At 39.0% G+C, this 26,421-nt stretch overlaps 1 protein-coding gene across 1 annotated transcript in view; it reads right to left on the reverse strand.

Moving 5' to 3' along the window:
- The window catches only part of LOC149240554 (tryptophan synthase alpha chain-like), a 241,107-nt gene extending 221,722 nt beyond the window's left edge, over positions 1–19,385 (reverse strand). Inside the window, exons 1-3 of the mRNA XM_089373754.1 lie at positions 18,713–19,385; positions 17,582–17,728; positions 17,426–17,491 (exon numbers count right to left, since the gene is read on the reverse strand). Coding sequence (XP_089229880.1) covers positions 17,426–17,491; positions 17,582–17,728; positions 18,713–19,003 — 504 coding nt within the window. The 5' untranslated portion in view covers positions 19,004–19,385. The remainder of the gene's footprint in view (positions 1–17,425; positions 17,492–17,581; positions 17,729–18,712) is intronic.
- Between the last annotated feature and the right edge of the window lie 7,036 nt (positions 19,386–26,421).

Below are 26,421 nucleotides of genomic sequence, written 5' to 3' on the forward strand. Positions count from 1 at the left end.
AAATTTTTAACATTACCATGAAATGACTCAGGATGTTTGAGAGTGGTTTCGCCGTCATTGGATTTCATATGGAGAAAGTAGAATTTTAGATCTTACTCACAATCCAGCAGACTTATCTGTTTTTCAGGATTTCAGTATTGGGGGGATTTCAATGTTTCCATTGGATTTTATCATGTACTAGGGTATGGAACTTGTATTTAATCGAGAGAACAAAGCCCTCTATGCAGGGGAGACTCCCAATAATCAAGAGAATGTAAGGTACAAGGGTATGAAACTTGTATTTAATCAAGAGCACTAAGGTCATTCGACTATGTAGGAGGAGACTCCCAATCAACCACGAGACAAAAAATTAGAAATTTCTCGTGGCTGATTTTGGATATTTCTATTTTCATTATGTGATTATTCATGAGTAAATGTGATGTAAATTTAGATACTTATAGTCTATGCATTGACAATTGACAATTTTATCATAATGTAATAAATTAGAATGTATCATATATGCTTTATGATTGCACATATTTCTTAAATTCCTAATATATATATATATATATATTCGTGTTTCCCCGTTTCCAAAATTTGGGGAGGTCGCGTTTCGTATCGCTTCCCGTTTCAGAAACTCGTACCCGTTTCCCCGTTTCGTGCAACCTTGGATATGATATAATGGTCTGCAGGATCCCAAAATGTACCCACACTCGTTCAAAGAAGAGTTTGGCAGTGTCCTCTGCTGTGATACTCTTCTTACAGACCACCAATATAGCCATCTTAGAAAATATGTCCACGACCACAAATATACAATCATTACCAAAATATGTCCACGACCACAAATATACAGTCATTACCATGCTTGGTAGAAGGGAGGCTAGACATATAGTCGATGGAGATGGATTCCGACGACTGGATGGGAGTAGGCAAAGGAGTGTACAGGCCTTGCTTCTTGATGGTTGGCTTGGCGATGGCACAAGCAGTGTAGGATCTGATATATTTTCAAACATCCAGTCGGAGTTTTGGCCAATAAAAGTACTTTTGTAGTACAGCCACAGTTTTCTCCACACCAAAGTGTCCTGCGACCCAACTATAGTGCGCCTCCCAAATCAGCTTGGCACACTTGTTTGAAGGAACACAAAGGTGGCCCAGGTAGCATAATAATGCGTCCTGGAGGTGGAAATCAAGAACTTGCTTTCCAACTACTAGCATCTAATATGTGGAGGCGAACTCTGGATCATTTTTGTATAGTTGCAGCCATCTAGAGGTCTCATGGCCACAATAGTTGAGAACAGTAGTCAATGCTGCAACTGGGGGCTAGTTGAGGCAAGGTGCAACATCACTGGTGTTGCCCTTTTTGTATTTAATGTTCAAGTGGAATTGTTGCAGATATGTAGACCATTTCTGATGGCGATCGTTCTATAACTTCCCTTGTGTCTGTATAAACTGAAGAGGTCGGTGATCGATGTGGATGACTGTCTCCTTCCCCAGAATGTAATGCTTCCATTGTCGGCAAGCCTGCACGATGGAATACATCTCTTTATCATAGGTGGGGTACTTCCAAATTGTATCGGAAAGTGTCTCACTATGATAGGCCATTAGATGCCCATATTGGGTGAGGACTACACCAATAACATAGTCGGAGGCGTTTGTCTCAATTTCAAATGGCTATTGCAGGTCTGTCAGTGTGAATACCAGTGCAAAGCAAAGGCGGTGCTTCAACTCAACGAACGCCTTCTGTTGGGACTCGGACCAAGAAAACTTTGCTTTCGCCCCGCCCTTAGTAATCTGACTCAAAGGCCAAGTGATATGAGAGAATCCCAACACAAACCTCCAATAAAAATTTGCAAGGCCCAAAAAGATACGAAGTTCTATTAGAGTAGGCGGGGCTAGCCAATCCCGAATGACTTGGAACTTAGCCGGATCCACATGCACACCATGCTCATCTATGATGTAACCCAAATATTGGACCTAGCTCATGCCAAAGGTGCATTTCTCCAAGTTGGCACACATTTTGTGTTGTCGAAGGGTTTGAAGGACCTGCCGAATGTGTTGCAAGTGTTCTTCCCAACTCTTGCTGAAGATGAGGATGTCGTCCAGATAAACAACCACGAATGAGTAGGTGAAGGGCCGCAAGATGTCATCCATTAGACTTATAAAAGTAGCAGGGGCATTTGTCAACCCAAAGGGCATAAAGAACCATTCAAAAAGGCCTTCCTTGGATTTGAAGGCAGTCTTCCATACATCTGTGGGCTCTATTGGAACCTAGTGATAGCCAGACTTCAAATCGATGTTGCTGAAATACTTGGCCCCCTTGAGTTGGTCCAGGAGATCATCAATATGTGGGAACGGATACCTATTCCTGACAGTGATTTTGTTTAGTGCCCAATAATCAATGCAGTGCCTCTAGGTCCCATCCTTCTTCTATACAAGTACAATCGGGCTCCCACAAGGCGGGGAACTTGGTCGGATGTGCCCTTTTTGCAGCAACTCCTGGATTTGTCGCTTGATCTCTTCATTTTCTAGAATGGAGCGACGATATATCAACCTGTTGGGTAGAGGTGCTCCAGGAGTCAGATCGATCGAATGCTTGACCTGACAGTGCAAGGGTACCCCTGTGGGTGAGGAGTAGATGCCCTTGTATTCTTCCACTACAGTATCCACCTACTTCTGTTGCGTGGAGGAATCTTTCTCGGGGGCCATAGATGTGGCTACAATCTTCCCCTTACTTTGAGAGTGAATCAAAAAGAAAACAAATTTCCCAGTCTGGGAGATGATCTTACTGCATTGCTTAGCAGAGATCAAAGAGATGGCGGTAGGCAGGGCTACCTCCAGTATCCTGTATAACTTATTACCCAAAGAAATAATAACAGAGCGAGGTCTAGACTCATATACAACATGTCGCTTCCACAAGTATGGTTGTCCTAATAATACATCACAAACTTCAAGAGGAACAACATCACACAGTACCTCATTCGTGAAGGGCTTGATGTTGTAGGGAAGGCGACATTGTTGGCTGGCGCGGAGATCTCATCCTTGGTGAAGCCACCCAATGGTGTACGGCTACAAATGTGTTGTAGTCAATAAGCCCAACCGCTTCATGACCTCTACTGAAATAAGATTCTTTTGGCTCCCGCTATCGACAATGAACTACAGCGGAGAACCCTTCACCCACATCTGTGAATGGAAGAGGCGTTCCCCCTCCTCTAGATCTTCAGGCTCAATCTTCTGGATCTTGGTGGTGGCCATGGTGACACTGGGCTCCGCGTCAATGATCTGCTTCCCTTTGTCATTCCCTTTGTCGGGTTCTGACTCAGAGTCGGAACATGCATCTGATTCAGAAACTTTCAGCTCGGCCCCTAGTGACTGTTTGGCCCAACATTCACTTGCGTTGAGTGGAGCTCTTATGGAACTCACACCACTTTCTCGTGTCGTCCTTTGTTTTCGTGGTGTTGTTCTTTGCTTGCAGCTTAAGCGAGTTATCTTGGGTCGCCCCGCCTTGGCTTTGTCCTTTGCTCTGCGTTTTAGGGGCGCCTTTCCCTTGCTTTAGATTCACAGATCCAAAGTCTCTTTTTTCTGTTTAAATTTATGCTCAATCTTGACAATGTATCGGTACGTCGTGCCGAGCGAGGAGATGTCTAGGAACTCCATCTCGTCCTGGATGTACTTGTGTAGATAGTTGTGGTACTTGAGTACCAAATGCTTCTCAGAATCCTTGATACCCAACTTCGTGTGAAGGGTATGAAAAACATTGGTAAACTCCAGCACGTCTTGGTCCCTTCCTTGTCGCAGCGTGGTCCACTTTATGTATTTATCCTCATAGCTCCCAACAGGGTAGTACTGCTCCTTGATGGTGTCCCAAAATGAATTCTAAGTGGGTGCGGCTAAAAATAGTGAGGGTGTACTTTCGTCCTTCTTCTCACAGTAGGTTTCCCACCAGTCCTTGATGTGGGGGGCGGCTTTGAGAAGTGCAAAAGTAATCTTTTCCCGACTGGAAAAATCATGAACAGAAAAATATCCTTCTAGTAGATTTAACCATTTATTTATGGCGTCCACATTTATCTGACCTTCAAATATGGGGATGTCAAAGTTAACTTGTACCTTGAAGGGTGTGGTGCTTCCAGAGTGGCCGCTGGAAGGAGATGCGTCGCCTTTGGGTAACCGTTGAAAAATCTGGGCAAAGTTGTCCATCATCGTGTTCCTCTGTCGCTCGAGGGCTTCTTTGAGCAAGATTTTGAAAGGATCTCCTGCCCCCTCGTCTTTCTTTTCTTCCGCCATGGGAGGGCGTCAGGGTTTGTGAGGTTGGTATTGCAAAGGTTCGACCAATTCAAGCCCTAACTTATTATATCCCGACCTCATTGGGGACATGCAAAGAAAACCAAAAAAGATCAGACCGCTCTTATACCTCTGATCCGAACTTAAACAAAAATACAACAAGTTACAAATATAATCATAAATACTGAGATGCAGCAGAAATAACAATTCATTTCATATCAAATACTGAAATAAACTTACAAATAGAATGGAAATAAACTAGCTCGAGTGATTGTAGTTTATCATGGAGAAGACATGTGGCGGCTACATGCCTTTCAACTGTGTTACAATGAGGCTTGAAGGCCTATTTATTATTGAGAAACAATGGAAAACCCTAAACATCCAAAAACCTAACCCTAAGAGATGAAGCACCAAAACTATGGGCCCCATTTGTGTAAATTGGTATATCAACTTCCCGAGGTCATAACTTTGGCATACGATTTTTGTTTGACATGCATAATACCGTGTTAGAAAGATCTATCCGTGGACTACCAAAAACTGCCAAAAATAGTAAATTGTGCTACAATTAAGGAAACTGGAAAACTGAAAGAGACAGTGATGGGTCCAAGTGGAACAGGCAAGTGGCCACCAACATCCACCTAGATCATACACTCCATGCCATTATTGAGGAGGCACAACATCACCCTTCAAAAGCCTACTACTACTTTGTGGATTTTCAAGAAGCTTTTGATTGTCCCTTGTGAGGCTTTATTCCAGAGAGAGATATTGGTATCTCTAGTACATTATTGGTTGTCAACATGCACCTCTATAAGTCAATTCTTGGTCATTTGTGCATAATATAAGGGTTTTCAAATTTCATCAAGAGCGCCATTGGGGTCAAACAGGGATGCTCCCATTCCCCAAGGCCCACATTGTTAGGGATTTACAACGATGAGCTAGAATCCTTGTTGCATGACCACATTCAAGAGGAAGATGGGTGTTGCCTCCATATTTTTCATTTCTATCATGCTTTTCATTGATGATGTGGTCCTTTAAGCCTCATCCCTCGACAAGTTATAGAAATAGTTCGATGACTTGTCCCTCCTTTGTGACCTTCAACAATTGATGGTCAACTTGGGTAAAAACAAGGTAATGATCTTCAACAAGTCAAAGAAGACCCTCTTTAATCACCATTTCTTGTTTAGGAGGGAGGAGATTGAGATCACTTGCTCATATACTTACTCGAGAGTTCTATTCACAGGACCTCAACTCAGTCTGCACCATGCACTCTAGCCCCAAGTCAACAAGGGTTATGGTTCCCTAGCCCTCTTAGAGAAGCAATGCTTCCAGAACCATTTTCAAGACATTGTCCAAGACATTGCTCATGTACACTCTTGTGCAACCCACAATTTTATATGGCTTTGAGGTTTTGGGACGCAGTTTATTAGAGTCTCATCGGCCTTCAGTAGAGAAAGTATAGCTTGTCCTCCTTCGCTGCATCATTAGTTACAAGCAAACAATTCCTCAGCCCATCATCCTCGCAAAGTTTGGTGCTTGACCCTTCCAACTTGAGACAATGTTTGTCCTCATCTCACTTCCACACAATCTTCAAAGTGTCGCAAATACAACAAAGGGTCGTGAGCGATATCCATACATGTCCTATTGTTCATCAGAGTCTATTCAAGCAGCTAATCCTTTAGCTCAATCTCAATATTGGTAAATTGGAGTCTCAGATCTCCTTGCTTCAATTGGTATTATGGTGGACCAGCTTCTTTGTTTTGATATTCCCTATGTGCACCCAGTGACCCTTTACCAACCAAACACGAGATGAATACAATCATTTGAGAAGATATCTATAAAAGATATATATAGATCACTTGGATAAACCCTCAAGGCAGGTTACAGCCAAAGATGACCTTCTGTGTTGAGCATTTCATGGTGATGAGTGATGGACTTACTATTCAATGCCATTACACACTTTACATTAGGTGCACGCCCTTCAGATCCCCTTGTGAAAGTTCAAAGTTGGCTCTCGTAGACTACATATTGAGACTGGCCACCAAATTGATCAATCTGACAGGATCTGTCAGTTATACCATCTCCAAAAGGTTGAGATCTAGGAGCATTTCATCTTCTATTGCCCTATTTATTGTGAGATCCACGTGCAATTTTATTGCTTGTTCAAAGGGATCCATACTATATCCAATTTCTTCTGATACCCAAACTAGATGTGTTTTACCCTCTACATGCAAGAGGACCTCGAGCTTTGTACCCACAATCTCCAACCTCCTCCTAGACCTTATTGTGTTCAGCAAATTAGTTCCTCTTTTGCATTGCTCCCATTAGCTAGAGGCACCAAGAGACAAATTGGTGGTAGCATTGCTCCTAAGTACATATAGGTGTAGGCTCGAGGGACCATTCCCCTTCCCTAGAGACCGCCATACCAAATCCCTTACCAATAGGCAAATGAGATCACCTAGACATCAACTGCATATTACTTGTTCTAGGTAGCAACATAGTAGCGGGTCTGTATCTTCTCCCAGCTCTTCCTCAAGCCACTAGTCGAAGAGAGAGACTTAGTAGTCCATGACCTTGTCCATAGATCTCTTTCATCTGTACATCTCCCTCCCAATGTGGTTACCTGCATATGGAGTTGAGGGTTTCTCCAGGTTTTAATATATAAACCTCATGTCTTATTTTCCCTCTTGTTCATTATATGTGAGACATTTTGGTTCTCCTACTTTGCATTGACATCATTGTACTCAACAATCTCATTGACCTGCCTTTGTAGTCGTTTGTTGGATTGTTGGACCTTAATATAATTATCATCATATCTATGTCAAAGGTGAAATTTTTGTTTTGCATTTTGTTGTCTCTTAGAGGAAACCCGGCTGCGGGAAAACCTCTAAGGTAACCTCAAACCTCTTTGAGGTTGAAAGCTGGCCCTTCAACCTGGAGAGGGATCTCTCCCTAAAAACTCAACTACTCAAGGTCACTGTAGTAGAAGGTTTGCAATTGAGTCCTATGGCCATATTTATTCAAAAATGACTGAAATTTGGTTGGGCTGTTTGAAAGTTCCACCATTGGGCATGGAGTCTAACCCAATCAGGTTTTATACAACCACAGTTTCGATAAGCAAAACACAAAAGCAAGGTAGTTCCTTTGACACTTCAATGATTTAGAGGAATATGAAGGAATTTAATGTGAGGGTTAAATGAACAACAATTATTAATGCCTGAGAAATTGATGACAACTCAACTGCTTTGATACAGCAAAGTTGCATCTTTACATAAATCCGTGTGGACCTGTGGGTTATGGGCCCACGTATACATCAAAAGCATTATAATTGGCGGGCTTCACAACGAAACCCGACCAATCAACCAACAATGAACGATCTTGATGGCCGGAACTCAACAAGGTTTTAATCTCGTTGTATAAAACCTTATCGCGTCCGAATCAAATGTTAGCCTTCGTGCACTTTCGGAAGCGATATACATCCGATTACCATTGAATGGATGGTCCGATCATCCTGAAGTATAAACTCTTTTTAAATGAGTTTATCGGGTCCGCTAGCCGAGGTAACATGCTTGCAAGTTCCCACGCGATCACCATAGACCTTCTTCCATCGGACGGTTATCGCATCATCCGCTCGCCTACTAGCCCAAACAATATCCACCGTCGATGTGACCCCGCTCGATCCAACAGTCGTCGCGTCATCTCATGTTCCAATTAGCACGACAGTTAATACTTCGAAAGCACGCGAGAAAAGTTGTTTTCCCGTGCTACGTGTCAACCGCTAAGGTTAATCGCGTAGAATTTAGAAATACAGCTTCCCACCTTTAGGGCATGCGAGAAACCACTTACCACTGGCCAAATACCAACCACGTGCTCAATACGAAACTTAAAGAAACTCGGCTTAATAAAGGGTTAGCATTTAATCTCCGCCATTCCTCTTCCGTCATTATTATTCGTCGATCTAGTTGATCCAACGATTTCCGTTGTACTGTTCAATCGACTCCAGTTTTGATTGAACACCTCTCATCATTGATCTGTTCCCAATCCAACGGCTCTCCCATTTGCTTATCGATGAAACTCGTATTACAACACACTTTATCTCTGCCATACTTTATCTAAGGCGAAGTTCATAGGAACTTCGTCCCTTACATTCACACACGCAATTTATCAACTTAACAGGAAAGAACGTATATATAAAGACACAGACACACAAAACTCAGATAACACGTATATTTCAAATATATACAGAACTCGATTACAGGCTAAGGCCTCACGGCCTAAATCACAAATTGCCCTGCGGCTACATTGCATACTCTCCTATATCTATCACACAACACAGACTTTCTTTATATAGGAAATTACAAAGGTAGGGATCGTTTAAGATCCATGAGTTTCTCCCACAATCGCTCAATCAAATCTCCTAAATCCCTCTATATGCACACATGGCAGGTAATTACATTAAATCAAGCATTATCAATCCCATCAATTTAGCTCTATTTAAATAGAATTTGCCCCGGTTTACAATGATTGTCCACATTTCCCTTTCACAGCTTTGAATTTAAATTTTGATTAAGCGTGGTCAGATGCTCCTGCATCAGACTCCCGAGGTACAAAAATTTATGACCTCCTGGTCATATGCTTCTTTCATCCCTTAGCAATTCTACCCACATCCTCTGTGGAATTGCCTTTATGATCTTTCATAACAACATTCGTGAGCTGCAACAAAACCTCTGCAGTAACAAGTCTCATTCTTGCTACACGATACCTCACCAAGCTTCTCTCCTCTGAGCTTAGTCTTTTGGCATTTCTCTGGTTCTCTTCTCTGGAACCATATGAGCACTTCATGCTCTAGGCCGCTGCAAATATTCTCACCTTCCTCTGTTGTTACCTGCACAAAAATATAAATACCACACACTTACCATCTTCAACATAATTGTACTTCCTTCTGAACGCAAAATCTTCTTCTACTCTGATACCAAAAATGATGACAGCTCAGCTGCTTTGATACAGCAAAGTTGCATCTTTACATAAATCCGTGTGGACCTGTGGGTTATGGGCCCACGTATACATTGGAAGCATTATAATTGGTGGACTTCACAACAAAACCCGACCAATCAACCAACAATGAATAGTCTTGATGGCCGGAACTCAATGAGGTTTTAATCTCGTTGTATAAAACCTTATCGCATCCGAATCAAATGTTAGCCTTCGCGCACTTTCGAAAGTGATATGCGTTCGATTACCATTAAATAGACGGTTCGATCATCCTGAAGTATAAACTCTTTTTAATGAGTTTATCGGGTCCGCTAGCCAAGGTAACGTGCTTGCAAGTTCCCGCGCGATCACCGTAGATCTTCTTCCATCGAACGATTATCACATCATCCACTCACCAACTAGCCCAGACAATCTCCATCGTCGATGTGACCCCACTCGATCCAATAGCTGTCGCGTCATCTCTCGTTCCAATTAGCACAACGGTTAATACTCCAAAAGCACACGAGAAAAGTTGTTTTCGCATGCTACATGTCAACCGTTAAGGTTAATTGCGTAGAATTTAGAAATACAGCTTCCCACCTTTAGGACACACGAGAAACCACTTACCACTAGCTGAATACCAACCACGTGCTCAATACGGAACTTAAAGAAACTTGACTTAGTAAAGGATTAGCGTTTAATCTTCGCCATTCCTCTTCCGTCATTATTATTCATCGATCTGGCCGATCTGACGGTTTCCGCTATACTGTTCAATCGACTCCAGTTTCGATTGAACACCTCTCATTCGTTGATCTGTTCTCAATCCAACAGCTCTCCCATTTGCTTATCGATGAAACTCGTATTACAACACACTTTATCTCTGCCATACTTTATCTAAGGCAAAGTTCATAGGAACTTCGTCCCTTACACTCACACACGCAATTTATCAACTTTACAGGAAAGAACGTATATATAAAGACACAGACACACAAAACTTAGATAACACGCAGATGTATAATAACACGTATATTTCAAATATATACAGAACTCGATTACAGGCTAAGGCCTCACGGCCTGAATCACAAATTGCCCTGCGGCTACATTGCGTACTCTCCTATATCTATCACACAACACAAACTCTCTTTATATAGGAAATTACAAAGGGAGGGATCGTTTAAGATCCATGAGTTTCTCCCACAATCGCTCAATCAAATCCCCTAAATCTCTCTATACGCACACATGGCAGATAATTACATTAAATCAAGCCTTAATTGATTAAGTGTTGTCAGATGCTCCTGCATCAGAAATAAAGAAAAAGGAGCATCAAATATGAATCCCAATCTCATACTCTGCTTTTCAAACATGAGGAAATATAAAACAAAGCAAAAAAACAGACAGGCAAATACAACACAAGAATTTTTGTAAATGCTCATAAAGACTATTTTCTTAATGGTCTGCTCAAAATACACAAGGATGCTAAAACTCGAATAAACACCAACCCTTTCTTCTTCTGTAGTCTTTGCTTATATAAGCATTACAATAACTTAAACATGTTTGTAGCTCAATATAATTACAATAATCCAAAAATAGAAGTATAAATGTCTTAGGTACATGCATCTGAAAATATATTTTTAAACATATCAAAAATCAAAATAACTTGCTGAAAATTATGCTGAAAATGGGGCTAAGAAAATGTATCATGGTTGTGTTTCCCTCGTTGTAGATCAACCTTGTCATGCTCCAAACCAGTTTTCAGTTTTGTTGTTGTCTTCTCGTTCATCCCTGCTGCAATACGTTGATACTACCACTGTCAACCCTTTATCCGCCTGAATCGATAGTTTTACTGAAGGGCCGACTGTCAGCATCCTTTCCATATTGTTTCCTTCAAAATGCGTTGACAATGGAAATGTCAGCGCTTTCTGTGCAAAATTCGCTGACAATGGAAATGTCAACTCTCCTTTGTGTTGTTTTGTATCTAAACACTGATAAGTGCATGATCAATGATAGATCAACAAAATTCACTTTAGCAGTGAATAATCAAAAACCCAAAAAAAAGTGATTATCAGCTTCCTAGCTGAGGGTATTGACCACCTCCAAAAGAACATCCACCTTGTCCATTCTCTGCCTCTTGCTCTGTCTGGTTTCCATAGGGATTTTCTTTTTAGTTTCCTTGGCCTTTGACCTTTTAGAACCTGCAGTTTTCCCTTTGTTTATTATCAGGTCCTTTAATGGGACATTGTCCACATCTATCACTTCCTTGGCGAGGTCAGGATTTTGTTTTAATTTTATCTTTAGCCTTAATTTGTTTAAAGGCCTAGTATGAGGTCTTTTACCCCCTTTGAACATTTGAAACCAGGGGGGTTCTTCTTCCTCATGGGGTTCAGTTTCAACTTCTTTTCCCTTGGTCTACACTAGTGGATGAGTTTCTGCAGGGCAACTCTCAGTGGGTGGCTTCTCAACATGAGGGGAATTCATAGAAAAAGGCAGATTTTCAGCGGGAGAGTGTTCAGTAGTGGGTTGTATCTTCTTAAGTCTATCACTTCTTCTGGCATAGACCTTAGGAATTGTAGGACCAAAGGATGAGGGAATGTCCTTCTCTTTTCGGCTTTGGGTTTCAATGGAGGTGCCCTGAGAGGTTGTTTCTACCTAAGTTTTCTTGCTCTGTTTAGTACCCTTCTATCTCCCTCATTTGGCCTTAGGGGGTTGGGGTTGAAACCCTCCCCAAAACAGGAAATGGCTCCAAGTTCTGCCAGCTTTGGCTAACTGATTCTCAATTAACAACTTAATTAAGGCTTTGTGATAAACAAAATGAGGGGAGGGGTCTGCTCTGGCCCGGAAACAAGCAGCCATGTGCTTGAGACTCTCCAATAAATAAAAACAGGCATTCATTCTTACTTGTCCTACTAGATGAGCTAAGAAATGAAAATGGTATAGATTTACCCGGTTAAAACGCCCTTCACACATGAAGTATGACTGAGTAATGCATAGCAGACCATGCCATTTGTCCTCCATCCAGGATCTTTGCACCCCTACCTTCCAGTTTTTGTCCTTGAACTCGACTTTCAAGAAAAATGGGACATCAATCCCAACTAGAATGTGACTTCTAAAAACCTTTTCCCAATCCGTAGGTAGGCCTGTAACTTCAGCGATTAGTTCCTCTGTGACCAAGAACGAAAGTCCTCCTACCTCCACATGTTGTCTGTCAAACCCTTAGGCGAATGCTTGAGCCACAGCGTCCTGGTAATTTATGGAAAAATTCCTGCCACCCAGCCCACTGGAATTGTTGTTGAATATTTGGATAAATCTCTAAAAGGTCGGGACCTATGGATTTGTTTCTGATAAGCTTCTCGCTCTTCCCCATTATCCCTATGGTTTGGCGATTATGCAGATGAGAGACTGGGATCAAACGTTGTATCTCCGTCGATTAATTTGAAACGAACAGCTCTCCAGCGCTAAACTAACACAACTTTGCAAATGACAATGGTGAAAATAATATGCAGTCAAAACAATGAGATTTTTAAGCGAAATAACTGATTGACAGGTGAAATGATATTTCGATAATTACAAAATCACACCATAGCTCTTCAACGGTGGAAAACTTCACTTTCCATATGTACCTTTCACCTCCAGATAATTTGTGGTGTGACCAAACAATGATTATCGTGTCGCTAACATGGAATGTGTTAGCGCGATTTTGAAAATCGAAATTCAAATTTTACTTTTGTCGTTGATATTCATGTTATCAGCCAATATCTGATAACAGTGTCAATGTATTCCTATTAATAACTTTCTGAACTTAATAAGCCTTGATAGTCTCATTATCAGCATTTCTCCTGTTTATCACAAATTGTTTCGCTGACACTGAAATTGTCAGTGTCTTCTTAAAATAAAATAAAAAAACAAAAACAAAAAATGTGATAACACATTGAATCTTGAATTCCATGAAATTCCAAAGCTTGTTATGGTTGAATCACTCTTGAATAAAAGAGAGTTTGTATTTCAGCTAGAGTTTACCTAGGATAGGTACTTGACCTAATTGAGGTGACTAGGTGAGAAATTGTAAGTTACTTGAGAAAATCACCTTGAACCTTAGAACAGTTGTTTCTTCTTCATATTGCACATTTTCTAGGATGGATATAGCATTGGTCTCTTGTTTATCCTTTAACACCATGTCTATTGTTGGTTGGTATGTGGACGGTTGAGCTTCCAAACACATAACATATGACAAGTCTCTATTCAACGGGATTTGGGAGCAAAAGGGAGGCATGATTGTGCTTGGCAACGATACCACTTACCGTATGAGAGGAGTTAGCTCCATTTCATTGGGGATGCCTTCAAGTAACGTTCTTGAGCTAGCTATGTAACAGGACACCTCCAAACAAGACCCGTGTCCTGTATCCTATGTGTCGAACACCAATATGTGAGGACACATGTTTGGAAGGTGTCCTGATAATGTTTGGCATGTGTCATGTTAACAAGACACTTACCAAACATGTGTTAGACAGATGCCCTCACTGTGCCCCTAGTAAAAGAGGCCTGTGACCCATAAAAACACATTTTTTTCCTTTCATTTGAGCTCATTTTTCCCTACACGTTGGAGGTGTGAGATGTTTTTTGAGTGCAACTGAAGGTCATTGTGTAGTGTTAGAAGGGATTCCAAGTGTTGTGCAAGTGGGTTTGTCCACCAATCTTCAAGTTTTTTCCTAGAATAGCCCATTGTCTTCCTCATTTCACAAAAACCATGGCTTAATCATCAAGGACAGCTACAAAAAAGTTAAAAGGAAAGGGAGGAATGCCACCATTGATGTTGCCCCCCTCCTCCATTTTTTCAGGGTCTACTAGTGCTCCATCTGCTAGAAATGGCACTGCAACAATAACTACAAATGTTGAAAAAAACATTGTTTTAGCAAGACAATAGGCTCAAGAGCAAAAGTTGTATGATTGGATTTGTATCATGATCATGTACAATTGTAAGTGTTTTAGTTTCTAAATTATAAAAAATATTGAATTTGTCTATATTTCATTTTTGTATGTGTAAGTTACTAATTTGTTATATTTTTTTAAATATATAACAAATTTGTGTGTGTAATGTGTCCTCCATGTCCTATTTCCAGGTTCGTCATGCTTCGTGTTGGACACTCATAATTATGTGTCCTCCATGTCTCGTGTCATTGTGTCATGTGACTTCGTGAGCTAGATGAGAAAGCACCTCCTTTTAACTTCTTGTAAGACAAATATGAGTTGCCTTTGAGGGATTGCAATGCACCGTCAGTGATTGTAGTCTAGCTTGTCTGATTGCAAAAATGTCAAATGATAATTATGATTCATAAAAGTCTAATACAAAATCATGAACATATTTAGATGTACATTTCATAATTATGAACATTTACTATTTACTTAATTATTTACACATTGTTGGGATTTTATTTTTTATTTTTATATATTAAATTTTTAATAATAATATAACTTTTTATGACTCTGACGTCTCCCCATTTCCCTGAAATTTCCCTAAATTTTGGGTTGCTTATATACGTCCCCCTTGTGTGTATCCCCGCTCCCGCAGTTCCCTGTCCCGGAAACTCGGTGGAACATTGCTCAAGAGTGATTTCCTGGTTCACCAAGAAGCAGGGTTTAGTGGCATTGAGTTCAGCAGAACTGAGTACATGGCAGCCAGCACTACTAGTTGTTCAGACATATGGTTTCAGAAGCTGAATGCAAATCTGACAGTTGAGGTGTTGGAGCCTACTGTGGTCCACTGTGAGAATTAGAGTTGTATCAGACTCTCTTAGAGTCTAGTATTTCATGACCGCTTGTACATTGACATCAAATACCATTTTCTCAGGGACAAGGCCTAGAAGGGAGTAATTTCTCTAGAGTATATTCAAACAGATCAACAAGTTGCAAATATCTTGAATCAGCCCCTGGCCAAGAGGAAGTTTGATATGTTCACAAAAAAACTTGGATTAGTGGAGAACAATTTCCTCAGTAAGAGGGAGTGTAAGAGAGTGTACCTTGGATAATCTTCTACAATAGCATGACACACTCAGCAGAGTTGTGCAACGTTAATGTCCATGTAGCATGATGTTTGTAGATGAAGGTACAGCAGTAGAATAGACTAGAAGTGGGACACATTTTTATTTGTAGGCTTCTGGCAATAAGGGTGCATGCATGCACCAGCTTTTGATCGGATAGGATAGGGTTATCCTTAGATAAGATAGGATAAGGTCATTTCTAAGTGAAGGAGAGACGACGCATGTAGTTGCACATGTTAGTTTCAGTTTATTAAGCAGTGTTCCACATGTAACTTAAGTCTTCTAAGTTCAGTTAAGCACATGCATGTAGATAAGGGTGCAGATATCTAGCAGGGTACATGATAGCATGCCTTAGATCATCTCCAGTTGAGGCATTGTTTACATCTGTCCAAATTCGTTGTACCTACTCTTCTTCCTACACTAAAGGAGAAAGGAGGGGTGTGGATTTATTCATTCAGTTCAGCAGCAGGCAATGAATTAGATAGCTGCATTTCTCCTGTAGCAGATTTCAGTTAAAAACTCATGAGAAAGCAGTAACAGATTTTGCCAGTCCATCATCTGAGTTTCTGTTTTGCTTTTAACAGTGATTTGGCAAGTACACTGTAATGATGTTTTCCTATTTAACAACAGTGATGTGATTTATGGCAGACCTGCGAGTTTTTGTTATATATTTTCTACAGTATGTCTTTGCAGATTTTAGCATTATTAGACCAGAAGTTTTGAGTGGCTTTTAAAATTCAGATATGTAGTATGTTAGAAATTCTTTGAGTGCAAAGTCTGCTTACCATGGTTTTAGAAAATTTAACAGTACCCCATATATATGTAAAAATATGGAAGGGCACATGTTTTGTTTATGGAATTGCTTCAAGAAACATGACCCAATGATGAGGCCTGCACTGCACATGGAATATCTTTGGTTCTAGGGAATAACTATTACACTAAAATTGCCCTCGTCCATTCTTGAGACAGGCCACGTTGAGAATGGAGCCTTGGTGGATGGCTTAAGATTCATATCTCACCAATGAATCATGTCCCCATTGGTAGAAGGCCATAAATATTTTATTTCAAAGAGTCTCTGCATCAGTCACCAGGCAAGATATATAAAATAAGATAAAATTACTTTATTAATGTCCAACAAATGACCACAAAAGTAGGTCAATGAGATTAAGAGTACATCAAATGTAAATATAGCTACCTAAAGTAGCAAAATTAGTCAAGTATACAGCCCAGTGTGCTAGGTCAAGTGGTTAAGTGCTTTGGAGCTTCGTGGAGGAGGGCTCTAGGTCAATCTTCCACTAAGTTGCAGGAAGTGCCAAAATGTTTTGGAGTTTCCGAAACAGGTACATTTAGAAATGCCATCTCCCAAAAATGGAAATGTCGCCGAAACATCATATATATATATATATAAAGAAATTTATAAATAAGTGATTAACGCAATATCTTGCAAGAAAAAAGGAAAATAAGACCCATAGATAACAATTTAGAAGGAAAACCAAGTCTATATTAACTCTCATATATGATTACATGATGGTTGAGTTTCGGAGTTTCGGGTACGGGTACAGCCCGAAACGTCGGGCTCCTAGAAGTTTCGTACTACATAGATCTCCCAGGCTGGCTGTCTCTGTTGTATGCCTCACTCAATGTCCTTACCAGGTCCAGCACCGTAATCAACATCGGCAGGTTTACACTGGGCACCATTTGCAAAATGCAGGGAAGTGCCCAGGGTTTTCCCATGATGTTTTCTCAGAGCATGCATCTACAAAATAGAAAGCCTTGAGCTCCCCACAACAGGAGAAAACAAAAATGGCCAAGGTTCATGATCATAACCGAGTTGCGAGCATACCCCTCTGTTTTGCAATTTTTTATCACTCGTGGAAGTCTAGGTAGTAGAACTCAAATAATGTAACATATCATATGATGCAAATAGATGCAAGACAGATAGAATCCTTCTGGACAAATGCAGATAGGCCACGAAATCCAAGTTCAAACTATTACAGGCCAAAAAGCCAAAACAAAAAACATTAAGGAGGGAAAGGAATGAACCGACCATTTTTGTAATATGTCTTGTATTGCAACTAAAATTAACTGTTTTAAATTAAAAAATAAAAATAAAAAACACTTGAATAAAATAGCATTCAAGTATTCAATAAAAATATGCAGAATTATACCTCTCTAAGCATAGAGATAACTGCATCAAAGTTTGTACCCTTTTGTAGAGCTCTTGTCGCAGCTGCCTGCATTTTGAAAGGAAGACCATAATCCAGACCTGAAAAGAACTATAAAATACTTTAACAGGGCAATCAAAAAGGAAGAAAAACTTGAACCTGTATGACTGGCCCATCAGCTAGAGGATCAGAGTATGGCACTCCCAGCTCTATTATATCAGCCCCGCATGAATCCAGCACTTCGAGTGCTTTGGCTGTAGTTAATAGATCAGGATCCCCTGCAGTTATGTAAGGCACGAGAGCTACCTGCATACATCATTGCCATAAAACTCTGAATGTATAGACCATGTGATTTTTATTTTTGACATTCGAGACAACTTCAACTGTGATGGTCAACTTCAACTGTCAACTGTGTACTGGTGAAGGCATTGCTAATGCTTAAGAAAAGTGCAAGGTTTCAAATCTCTGTGCCCCATGTTAAAGTGGGTTTACAAGGAATTAATGGGATGTTAGGTTTCAAAACATTTTTTATTTTTTTATTTTTTTATTTTTTTATTTTTAGACAACTTCAACTTGTAATATTGGGATTACCCCATGATGTATGGATAAATGCGTTGCCAATACTTTAATAAATAAGGTGTTAATGGGGTAGTGGGGTTTTTAGCATTTCATTGTTGACATTCAAAATAACTTAAATCTGTAAGACATTAATAAATAAGTTGTTAACGGGGTATTGGGGTTTTTAGCATTTCATTGTTGACATCCAAAATAACTTCAATCTGTAATAGTGGGATAGCTTCATAAATTAACATTCTGTAATATTGGGATAACTTCATAATTTAAAGGTAAAGATAATGTTGGAATAATCTCATTTGTTTTTATCAATAAAGGCATCGTAATCTTAGTGCAAGGTTCAAATCTCTCTGCCCCATGTCAAAGTGGGTTTGTAAGAAATTAATGAGGTAGTGTGGCCAATCTTTCGGTCCATGTTAAATTGAATGTGTAGGGCGTTAATGGGATGTTGTGACAAATCTCTCCGTCCCCCTGTTAAAGTGGGTGTGTAAGACGTTAATGGCAGCGTTATGAGGTTCGTAACTTCCCAAAATTTATCTGTCAAAAACAAAAGTTCAAAATGCGATGTTTAAATAAAATGAGATCAACGCAAGCATAGCCTCTGTAAACCACCATAAAGCACAACATGACGGGACCGAAAATACCTACTAACTGAAACCCACATAGCCGTTTCCCCTAATAAGCCAACCCCGCCTGCTTAACAGACAGAAAAATTACCTTTCCACGCTTCTTAAGATTGGCGAACGTTTCAGAAATGCTGGGGGATTCCACAACACTCGCGATTTCTCCAGCTGCAATCGCTCTAACTGCTCTGGTCTTGATAACTTGGGTGTGAAACACGTCCATATCCATTCCCAGTTGCAGATAATGGCTATTTTTAGCAACCAGTTTTTTGGGGAATGCATTCATAGAGCTGACCAAACACGCCAATCTGGTTGTCGGTAAAGACCATTTTTGTCCGATACACAGAGGAGTTGGCGATGAAAACAAAATGCTCTGGTTCGCCATTCTTGCATGCACAGAACTCTGAAAAAAGAAAGCACAAAGGCTCTGCTGTGTTTCTTTTGATCAGTAAGATCAAATCGATGTATATGGTGTACTTTGAGCCCCAAAATAGAAAGTTTACCACGTTTTGAAAAAACAAGATTTCACATCTGCTCCAGCGACAAAGCAGGATATGTTATAACAGGACTTCAATAGAAATCAGCATCGAAGATTTCGCTGGTCAAATTTTAAACAGACATGGTGTCTAATATGTCTAATGTGACTTAAGTCGGATTTTGAATCGTATCCATTAAAAATCCAAATTGTTCTGAACTATCAACAATATAGTTTTGACATCTTCTGTTACTTTACGCTCTCAGGTCTGGTTTAAATAGTCCTCGGAGTTGGAGTACAAATGGTAAATGAAAAGGTCATAAATGTGTCACATTCCTTTTTTATTTTGAAATAAAAAAGTTAAAACAAAAATAAATAAATAAAGAGAGGGGAAAGTGTGAAATGGACATATTATTTATATAAAATTGAAATAAGGTATTTAATTTTTCCATTATATATTTTTTAATTATTTAATTTTAAGTTATGTATTAGGAGATTTATATTAGGAAAAGAAGATTTTAATAAATAATTTATTTGATTTAAAATACCAGAAAATCAAAATCATATATTAGAATTGTAATGTGTTATATTGCACCGCAAGTTTCAAAAGCTTACAAAAGTAGAGGGTTTGACCATAGAGGTCCTTTGGAGCTTTAAAAGGAGATATTGCAACATATTCTTAACTAGGTGAAATCCTTATAGTGGGTGATTTCAATGTTAGGACTGCAAGTGAGCAAGCTAGCATTCTTTGTTGTAATGAAGATTGTGACCCTATCTGACTTACAGAAGAGAGTAATTATCATTGGAAAAGAATCTCAAAGGACAAGGGTTGCAATCTCTTTGGTGAACAATTGCTTACTCTATGTGGGGCTTTCGATTTAGTCATTTGTAATGGTTTGACTAGATGGGCAAAGTCTGGTAATTTCACTTGCACTACTTACAATGGAGCAAGTGTAGTAGATTATGTAATTTGCTCGCATGGTATGTGTGAGAAAATGCAGGAAGTTTTGATTAGAGAACAACTTTGGGATTTAAAATCGGATCACAAGCCAATTTATTTAAGTTTATCTTGAATTGGAAAGAAGTAGGTAGCGTCAAAAACTCAGTGTGTTCAACAAAATCTCCCAAAGGGCATAATTCTTTTGACTCCAAAAAATTGTAGTACCTTCAAAATAGTGCTAGAGAGGCTCTTCGAGAAGGAGAAAATTCTGATCCATGGTCTTCATAGTCATGAATTAACACATTTAATTCAAAACGCACTTGCAAAGTGCAAAGAGTAAAAATTAAGAAGTCTGAAGCAAAATGCTTTCAAGTTAATGCTTGGTTTGATGAGGAATGCAAAAGGCAAGGAGAATGTGGAAAGAGTCAAACAAGGATAACATAAAGCTCAAAGTTTACAAACATATATTGACAAAGAAAAAAGTTGATTTCATGGTTTCAAGGAGGGAAGAACTAATCTTCCTTGGGAAAAATAACCCCAAATTATTTTGGAAGGAACTCTAGCCGAGAAAGATGAAAACTGAAAATAGTATTACTGCTTCTAAATGGTTTGACTATGCAAGGCAGCTTTACAAGCAGGATCGCAAGTTTGACCCTCCTCCTTGGTCAACATTGATATTGAACTCTTCACGATGCAAGAGGTAGAGATGGGCATCAAGAAGTTAGGTGTTGGAAAAGCAAAAGACCTAGTTGAACTCCAAGCAGAGTTAAAGTGGGGCTCAAAAATTCTTTCACCTCACATTACAAAAAAATTCAACAACATCATACAACAGGGGTTCCCCACAGATTGGACAACTAGTCCAGCAATACCTATTTTCAAGAGTGGTGACGTCAATAGTCCCTCTAATTATAAGACCATAATGATAAATCCCTTGTTTGCAAATTTATTTGGAAGCATGCTAGAAAAGAAAATTAGCAAGTGGGTGGAAGAAAGTGATAAATGTGCTAAAGGGCATGCAGGTTTTAGACCTAAACATTCCACAGTTGATCATGGTATAACTTTAAGGCACATCATTGAAAAAGTTTCGGAGAAAAAGGAAGAAGCCTTTTGTTGCTTTGTTGATTTCAGAAAAGCCTTTGACACAATTCCTATAAACAAGATTTGGCATAGAATGGAGGAACTTGGGGTTCCTAGGCAATAGAGAGCAACTGTGCATAGGTTGTATGAAGAGGTGAAAGTCAAAATTAGAACTTCAATAGGCATTTCTGAAAGTTTTAGAAGTGATATTGGGGTCAAGAAAGGTTTCCCATTATCTCTTACCCTTTTCGGTTTATATATCAATAAGCTTGAAGAGTGGCTAAATTCACAAGGGGGTGATGGTATCCATTTGGGCGAGTTTGTTATAAGGCTTCTTTTGTATGCAGATAACCTTATCCCGATTGCTAAATCTGTTGTTGGTTTGCGAGAGCACTTACTTTCCCTTGAGCATTCTTGTAAAAGGGTAGGGATGTAAGTTAATATTAGCAAAACGAAAGTAGTGTTTTTCTCTAACAAAAGAAATCATAACCAACATAAGTTCTACTTTGAAGGAAACACTCTCGAAGAAGTTGCAAATTACAAATACCTCAGAATTGACTTCAACAGAAATCTAAGTTGGGACAGTTGTAGAAAGAAAATAACTTTGGGGGGGTGGAAAGAATTTTATGCTTTTCAAAATAGGTGTAGAGAGGCAGAGTTATGGGACTAGAAAACCACTCAAACTCCTTTTGGGCTTTTAGTGATTATGGGGATTCTCTATGATTGTGAACTGTGGGCCAACAGTACATCTGACACGTAATGGGAACAAATTGAGAAAATTTAGAAGCACTTGATTACAAAAACATTCAAAATTAAAAGTGTGGTTCCTTATGATATCTTGTTAAGTGAAACAGGCATTACTTCTATTGAAGCAATTGCTATGATGCGAGTCATAAGGTACTTGAAAAAAGTTGAGCAAATGGAAGAGGGCAGATGGCCTAAGGTTGCCTTTAATGACATATTGTACAAAAGAAAGAAGACTTGGATGCACCAAAATAACAAATGGTTTAGTAAATGGGGTATTTGCTTGAATATGTGTCCCACAAATAGTAAAGAGATAAAAACTTTTGCTATGGATAAGTTCCACAAGTGTACTTGGGATAAAGAGCTAGGGAGAAAGAAAAAATACTATATTGAAGAGTTTTAACCCACTTATAATCAGCAACAAAAAGTGTACATAGGGGCCAATATTTCTTGGAGACCCAAAATTATTATTGCTCAGTTAAGGACTAATTATCATCAACTTCGTTGTGAAACAAGGCATTGGAAAAGACCAAAAGAAGTGTGGGAAGAAAGAGTATGTATTTTTTGCTCTTCCAGAAAAGTGGAAACAAAAGCATTTCATTTTAGAATGTGAGGCCTTTTAATACAACATAGAAAGTTATGCAGATATTTGAACAACTAGCTCTTGGGATAATTTATTCAGCGAGAGGTTTGTTGAGAAGTTGTGACTGTTTATTGTGAGCCTTCACAGGAAAAGGGTTGAATACAAGAATCAGATGGCGAAGCAATCTGTCTCATATGCTACCTTTAGCCTCGCAGACATTAAAATAATTTATTCTTCTTCTATAATTTTGTAGTTAATACATTGCATTGTAATATAGTGAGAGAACTTATCACTATTATATTGTCAAATTAAGAGTGGGAGAATGTAGGTTGACTCATTATTGTCATTAAAAAAAATCATGCCATTTGGAATTGCTCGTCAGTAATTCATAAAGGCATAGATTTTCACTCCTATCAGATGTCTCTGGGTCTTAAGTTGTTAACTTATTTACTTACATTCAAAAAAACTAACTCTTAACCAAACAAAAAAATTAAAATATTTAAATTAATTTAATTACTTAAATATTAAAAAATAAAATATTTATTTATTATTTCTTATATTTTTTAATTTTAATATTTTTAAATAGTACAATACAATGAAAATGAAGAGTTGATAATATCAATTTAATTCTAGTAAAAAAAGGAACGAAAAGGATTGACTTAGGCCACCTATTAACTTATTCATGTAAAGTGGCCATTTACGTATCTAGCATACTCTTTAAATTTATGACACTTAGAATTGGAGCGGATACTTTGAGATTAGTGAGTACATCACTTATAAGTTGCGAAAATATTTTGCATTCCAATTTATGAGAGTATACTTATCTATGAAGATATAAATATTTTGGGTGTGTTTGTTTTTAGTGTGTGTATATATATTTTTGTGTTAAAATATTATGTAAAATGAATTACATCTTTGAAAAGTGAAATCATTTTGACTTTGTTTATGAATTAAATATTTTGTATAATAAAAAAAAGTGTATTTAATATATAAGAGAAGTTATATTTTCAATTTCTTTTTTCATAAAAGAGAATAATAATTTGTATATTTATGGTGGTTAGTGTTGAAAAATGTAATTAGGTTCAGTTTTCATAATTTGTATTATTATGTATTTTATATAATAATAAAAAATTATATTATTTTTCAAAAATAGGTTTCATATTTAAGTTAATTTATTAATTAGGTTAAATATGTTTTTCATGTTTTTAAGTTTTTTCTAGTCAAAAGAATATTTTCCATATGTTAAATTATTGTATTAAAGTAAAGTCTTATTTGGATTTTGAAAAGAAAGTGGAAAAGGATTTTTATTTAAGTCAAAAATGTAAATTTTGTCCCTCACAAGACCAAGTCGGCCTTGCCTAGACAAGTCGGTCGTGGAAGGGACACATTTGACCTCCTAGATGTGTATAAACTGAGGACAGTTCCACCTCATTTGGAGACAAGCAAGCAAGTTTGATTCCTGTGCCAAGAAGAAACAAAAATGCCAACAAAGAAGCCTAGAAAGAAGAGTGAAGGTCTAAGGAAGACGAGAGAGAGAGAGAGAGGGTCTAAATATTACTTTTCTATCCTAAATCTCTCACATGTGCGAAGTTGCAGGGTAATTGTAGGGGTTGAAGTTGTAGACCTAGTTGCAGGGGTCAAAATTCTATTGCAAGCGCCGAAAATAAAAAATTTGACCAAATTTGGAAGACTTTGATTTGTTGGAAGAACTTGGAAGGAGGGTTGGCTTGGCTCAGATCTTATGGGAGGTCTTGGTTTTGGTGTTTGGGTCTTGGATTTATCACTTTGATATAATTCTATAAGAAAGAGAATATTTCTACTCGTTTGGAGCCTACATCTTGTGTCCATTGTCTTTTTGTGATCTTCATGCTTTGTGGTTTTGGTAATTGTTTGATGAAAAGAACATAGTAAAAGTAATAAGAAGCCAACATAACTTCACAAGCAATTATCAAGTAAAGATAAGTCACCCTAATTGTTTCCCTATTGATTTCTCAACATGGTATCAAAGCTAAGGTGAAGGAGAAGGCAACTTGAAGATCACTCTTGTTGGCATAAAGGAAAGACACTCATACAAGTTACTTTGGAAGACATTATTTGCAGAGGTTATAAGGAAGGATACAAGGTAGGGCACAAGTAAGAAGACTCAAAGTTCATCATTCACCTTGATGGAGGTGTTGAAAAATGCGACAAGAAAATCTTAATTATTTGTTTAGGGTGCTAGACGCACCAACATGTCAGGGGATCTCCTGGGTAAAAAGTCCCAACTAGACTTCAGACCATTTGGAGTAGGAGTCCCAACAATGGGTAGTAAAGTTATGCCTTGACTGCAATAATACGCAGAGGTAAGCAAGATATCTTTGTCGAAAGCAAGCGTGTGACCTTGTAGCAAGTCAAGAGAGATGCATGGGGAGGTTCTACCACATGAAAGGGGAAAAGGAGTGTATCCCTTAGAAGCCTGTAATAGTATGCATCCTGAGAGGAACACACTAGCTGAATGACATCAAAAAGTGGAGAGCAGAATAGTCGACAATCCAAAGTGATAAGTTAAACCAACAACATGCTTCAATAAGATTCATACAGCCACATACGAAATAGTCCATACATAAATGCGTAGGTTAAAACTAAATACATTGCTAAAGTAACTAGAATATTCGAACTACAATAACAACACATGCATGAAACGTGTTGGCTTTGTTATATTATATAAAAGTGAAAGTTCCATCCATGCATATAACCATGACGTCCACTAGCCCCAATAGTGGAACGTTACAGTCAACACCGCTTGCTCCTCCAAAGAGACATACTCGCTTTGCACTGTGAAGAAGCTAAGGCTCGTCACAATACTCTCCAAGCCCTCTCTAAGCAATGCCTAGCAAAATCTTGGCTCCCAAAAGCCCCTTCTATGATTTATGAGGTTCTATATATAGAAAAGGGTGGGGTGACCCTTGACATTCCCCTTTGACTCTTGGCCTACCCTCATGACTTTTCAACTTTGTTACAAATAACTCTTTACATTACATATGATTGTTTGCATTCCACTAATGACACTTGGAATTTCACTTTACATTACATCTTATTAAAACAATTACGACTTAGTAGTGAGGTGGTCGAGACAACTCATAACACAACTCGACATGACACTATTGACATGTACTGGTTGACTGTGGTGTCAATGTCCAATTGTTGTGCTGCTAAGTGATGGATGTGTTCTTGGATGTACTTTGTCTTCATCTCCGCAATAGCTTAGTGTTGCGAGACCTTCAATGGTCTTGGTCTTCGCAAGATGGTCCCATGCATGTGTTTCTTTTGCTCGTTCAACTGCGAGAAAGTCTTTTAGCATGCGCTCCTTCTTCATCTCGTTCGTCATCGCACCATGTTCCATCAATGTACTTGTACATGTAATCACTCATGACGAGACAACATCAAATCCAAAAATCTCTTATTCTATCATGATGCATTGTCTTTCGGTTCTGGGTGCAGATGACAGGGAGAGAGGACAAGGCTCTGAAACTACGCAAAGCACATTTCAGGTCGAGATGAGAGACTTTGAGGCACTATCGGGAAAAACTATTTAGATGTCACCGAGGGGCAAACTTGCGGAATCCAAGACAACAATGACAGTTGAGGGAGAGAACCCAGCTGGGCAGAACTACGCAGTTCCTGGGAAGAAGACATGGCAAGGTGTCCAGGGAACTACTCGACAGTTCTACGCAGTTTTCAAGATGAGGATTGGGCAGGTCATCCGGGGGTCCAGGTGGGAATCTGCACAGTTTCTTCGGGGAAGATAGTGCAGGAAGCAAGGATCACTGATAGGAGACTCTGCGCAGTTTTCCAGAGGAAGGCATGATCAAGTTATTGGGAGCTGCTGGTCAAAACTGCGCAATTTTGGGAGACAGTTTGGGACAGGAAGCAGGGGCTCCTGAACATAACTACGCAGTTTTTGGGTTGATTGTAGAGTGAGGAAGCAGGGCAGGTGCCAATCAA

Source organism: Pinus tabuliformis, chromosome 8, assembly GCF_031772625.1.
Source record: "Pinus tabuliformis cultivar Carrire ecotype Pingquan chromosome 8, CPIR1, whole genome shotgun sequence".
NCBI lineage: Eukaryota > Viridiplantae > Streptophyta > Pinopsida > Pinales > Pinaceae > Pinus > Pinus tabuliformis.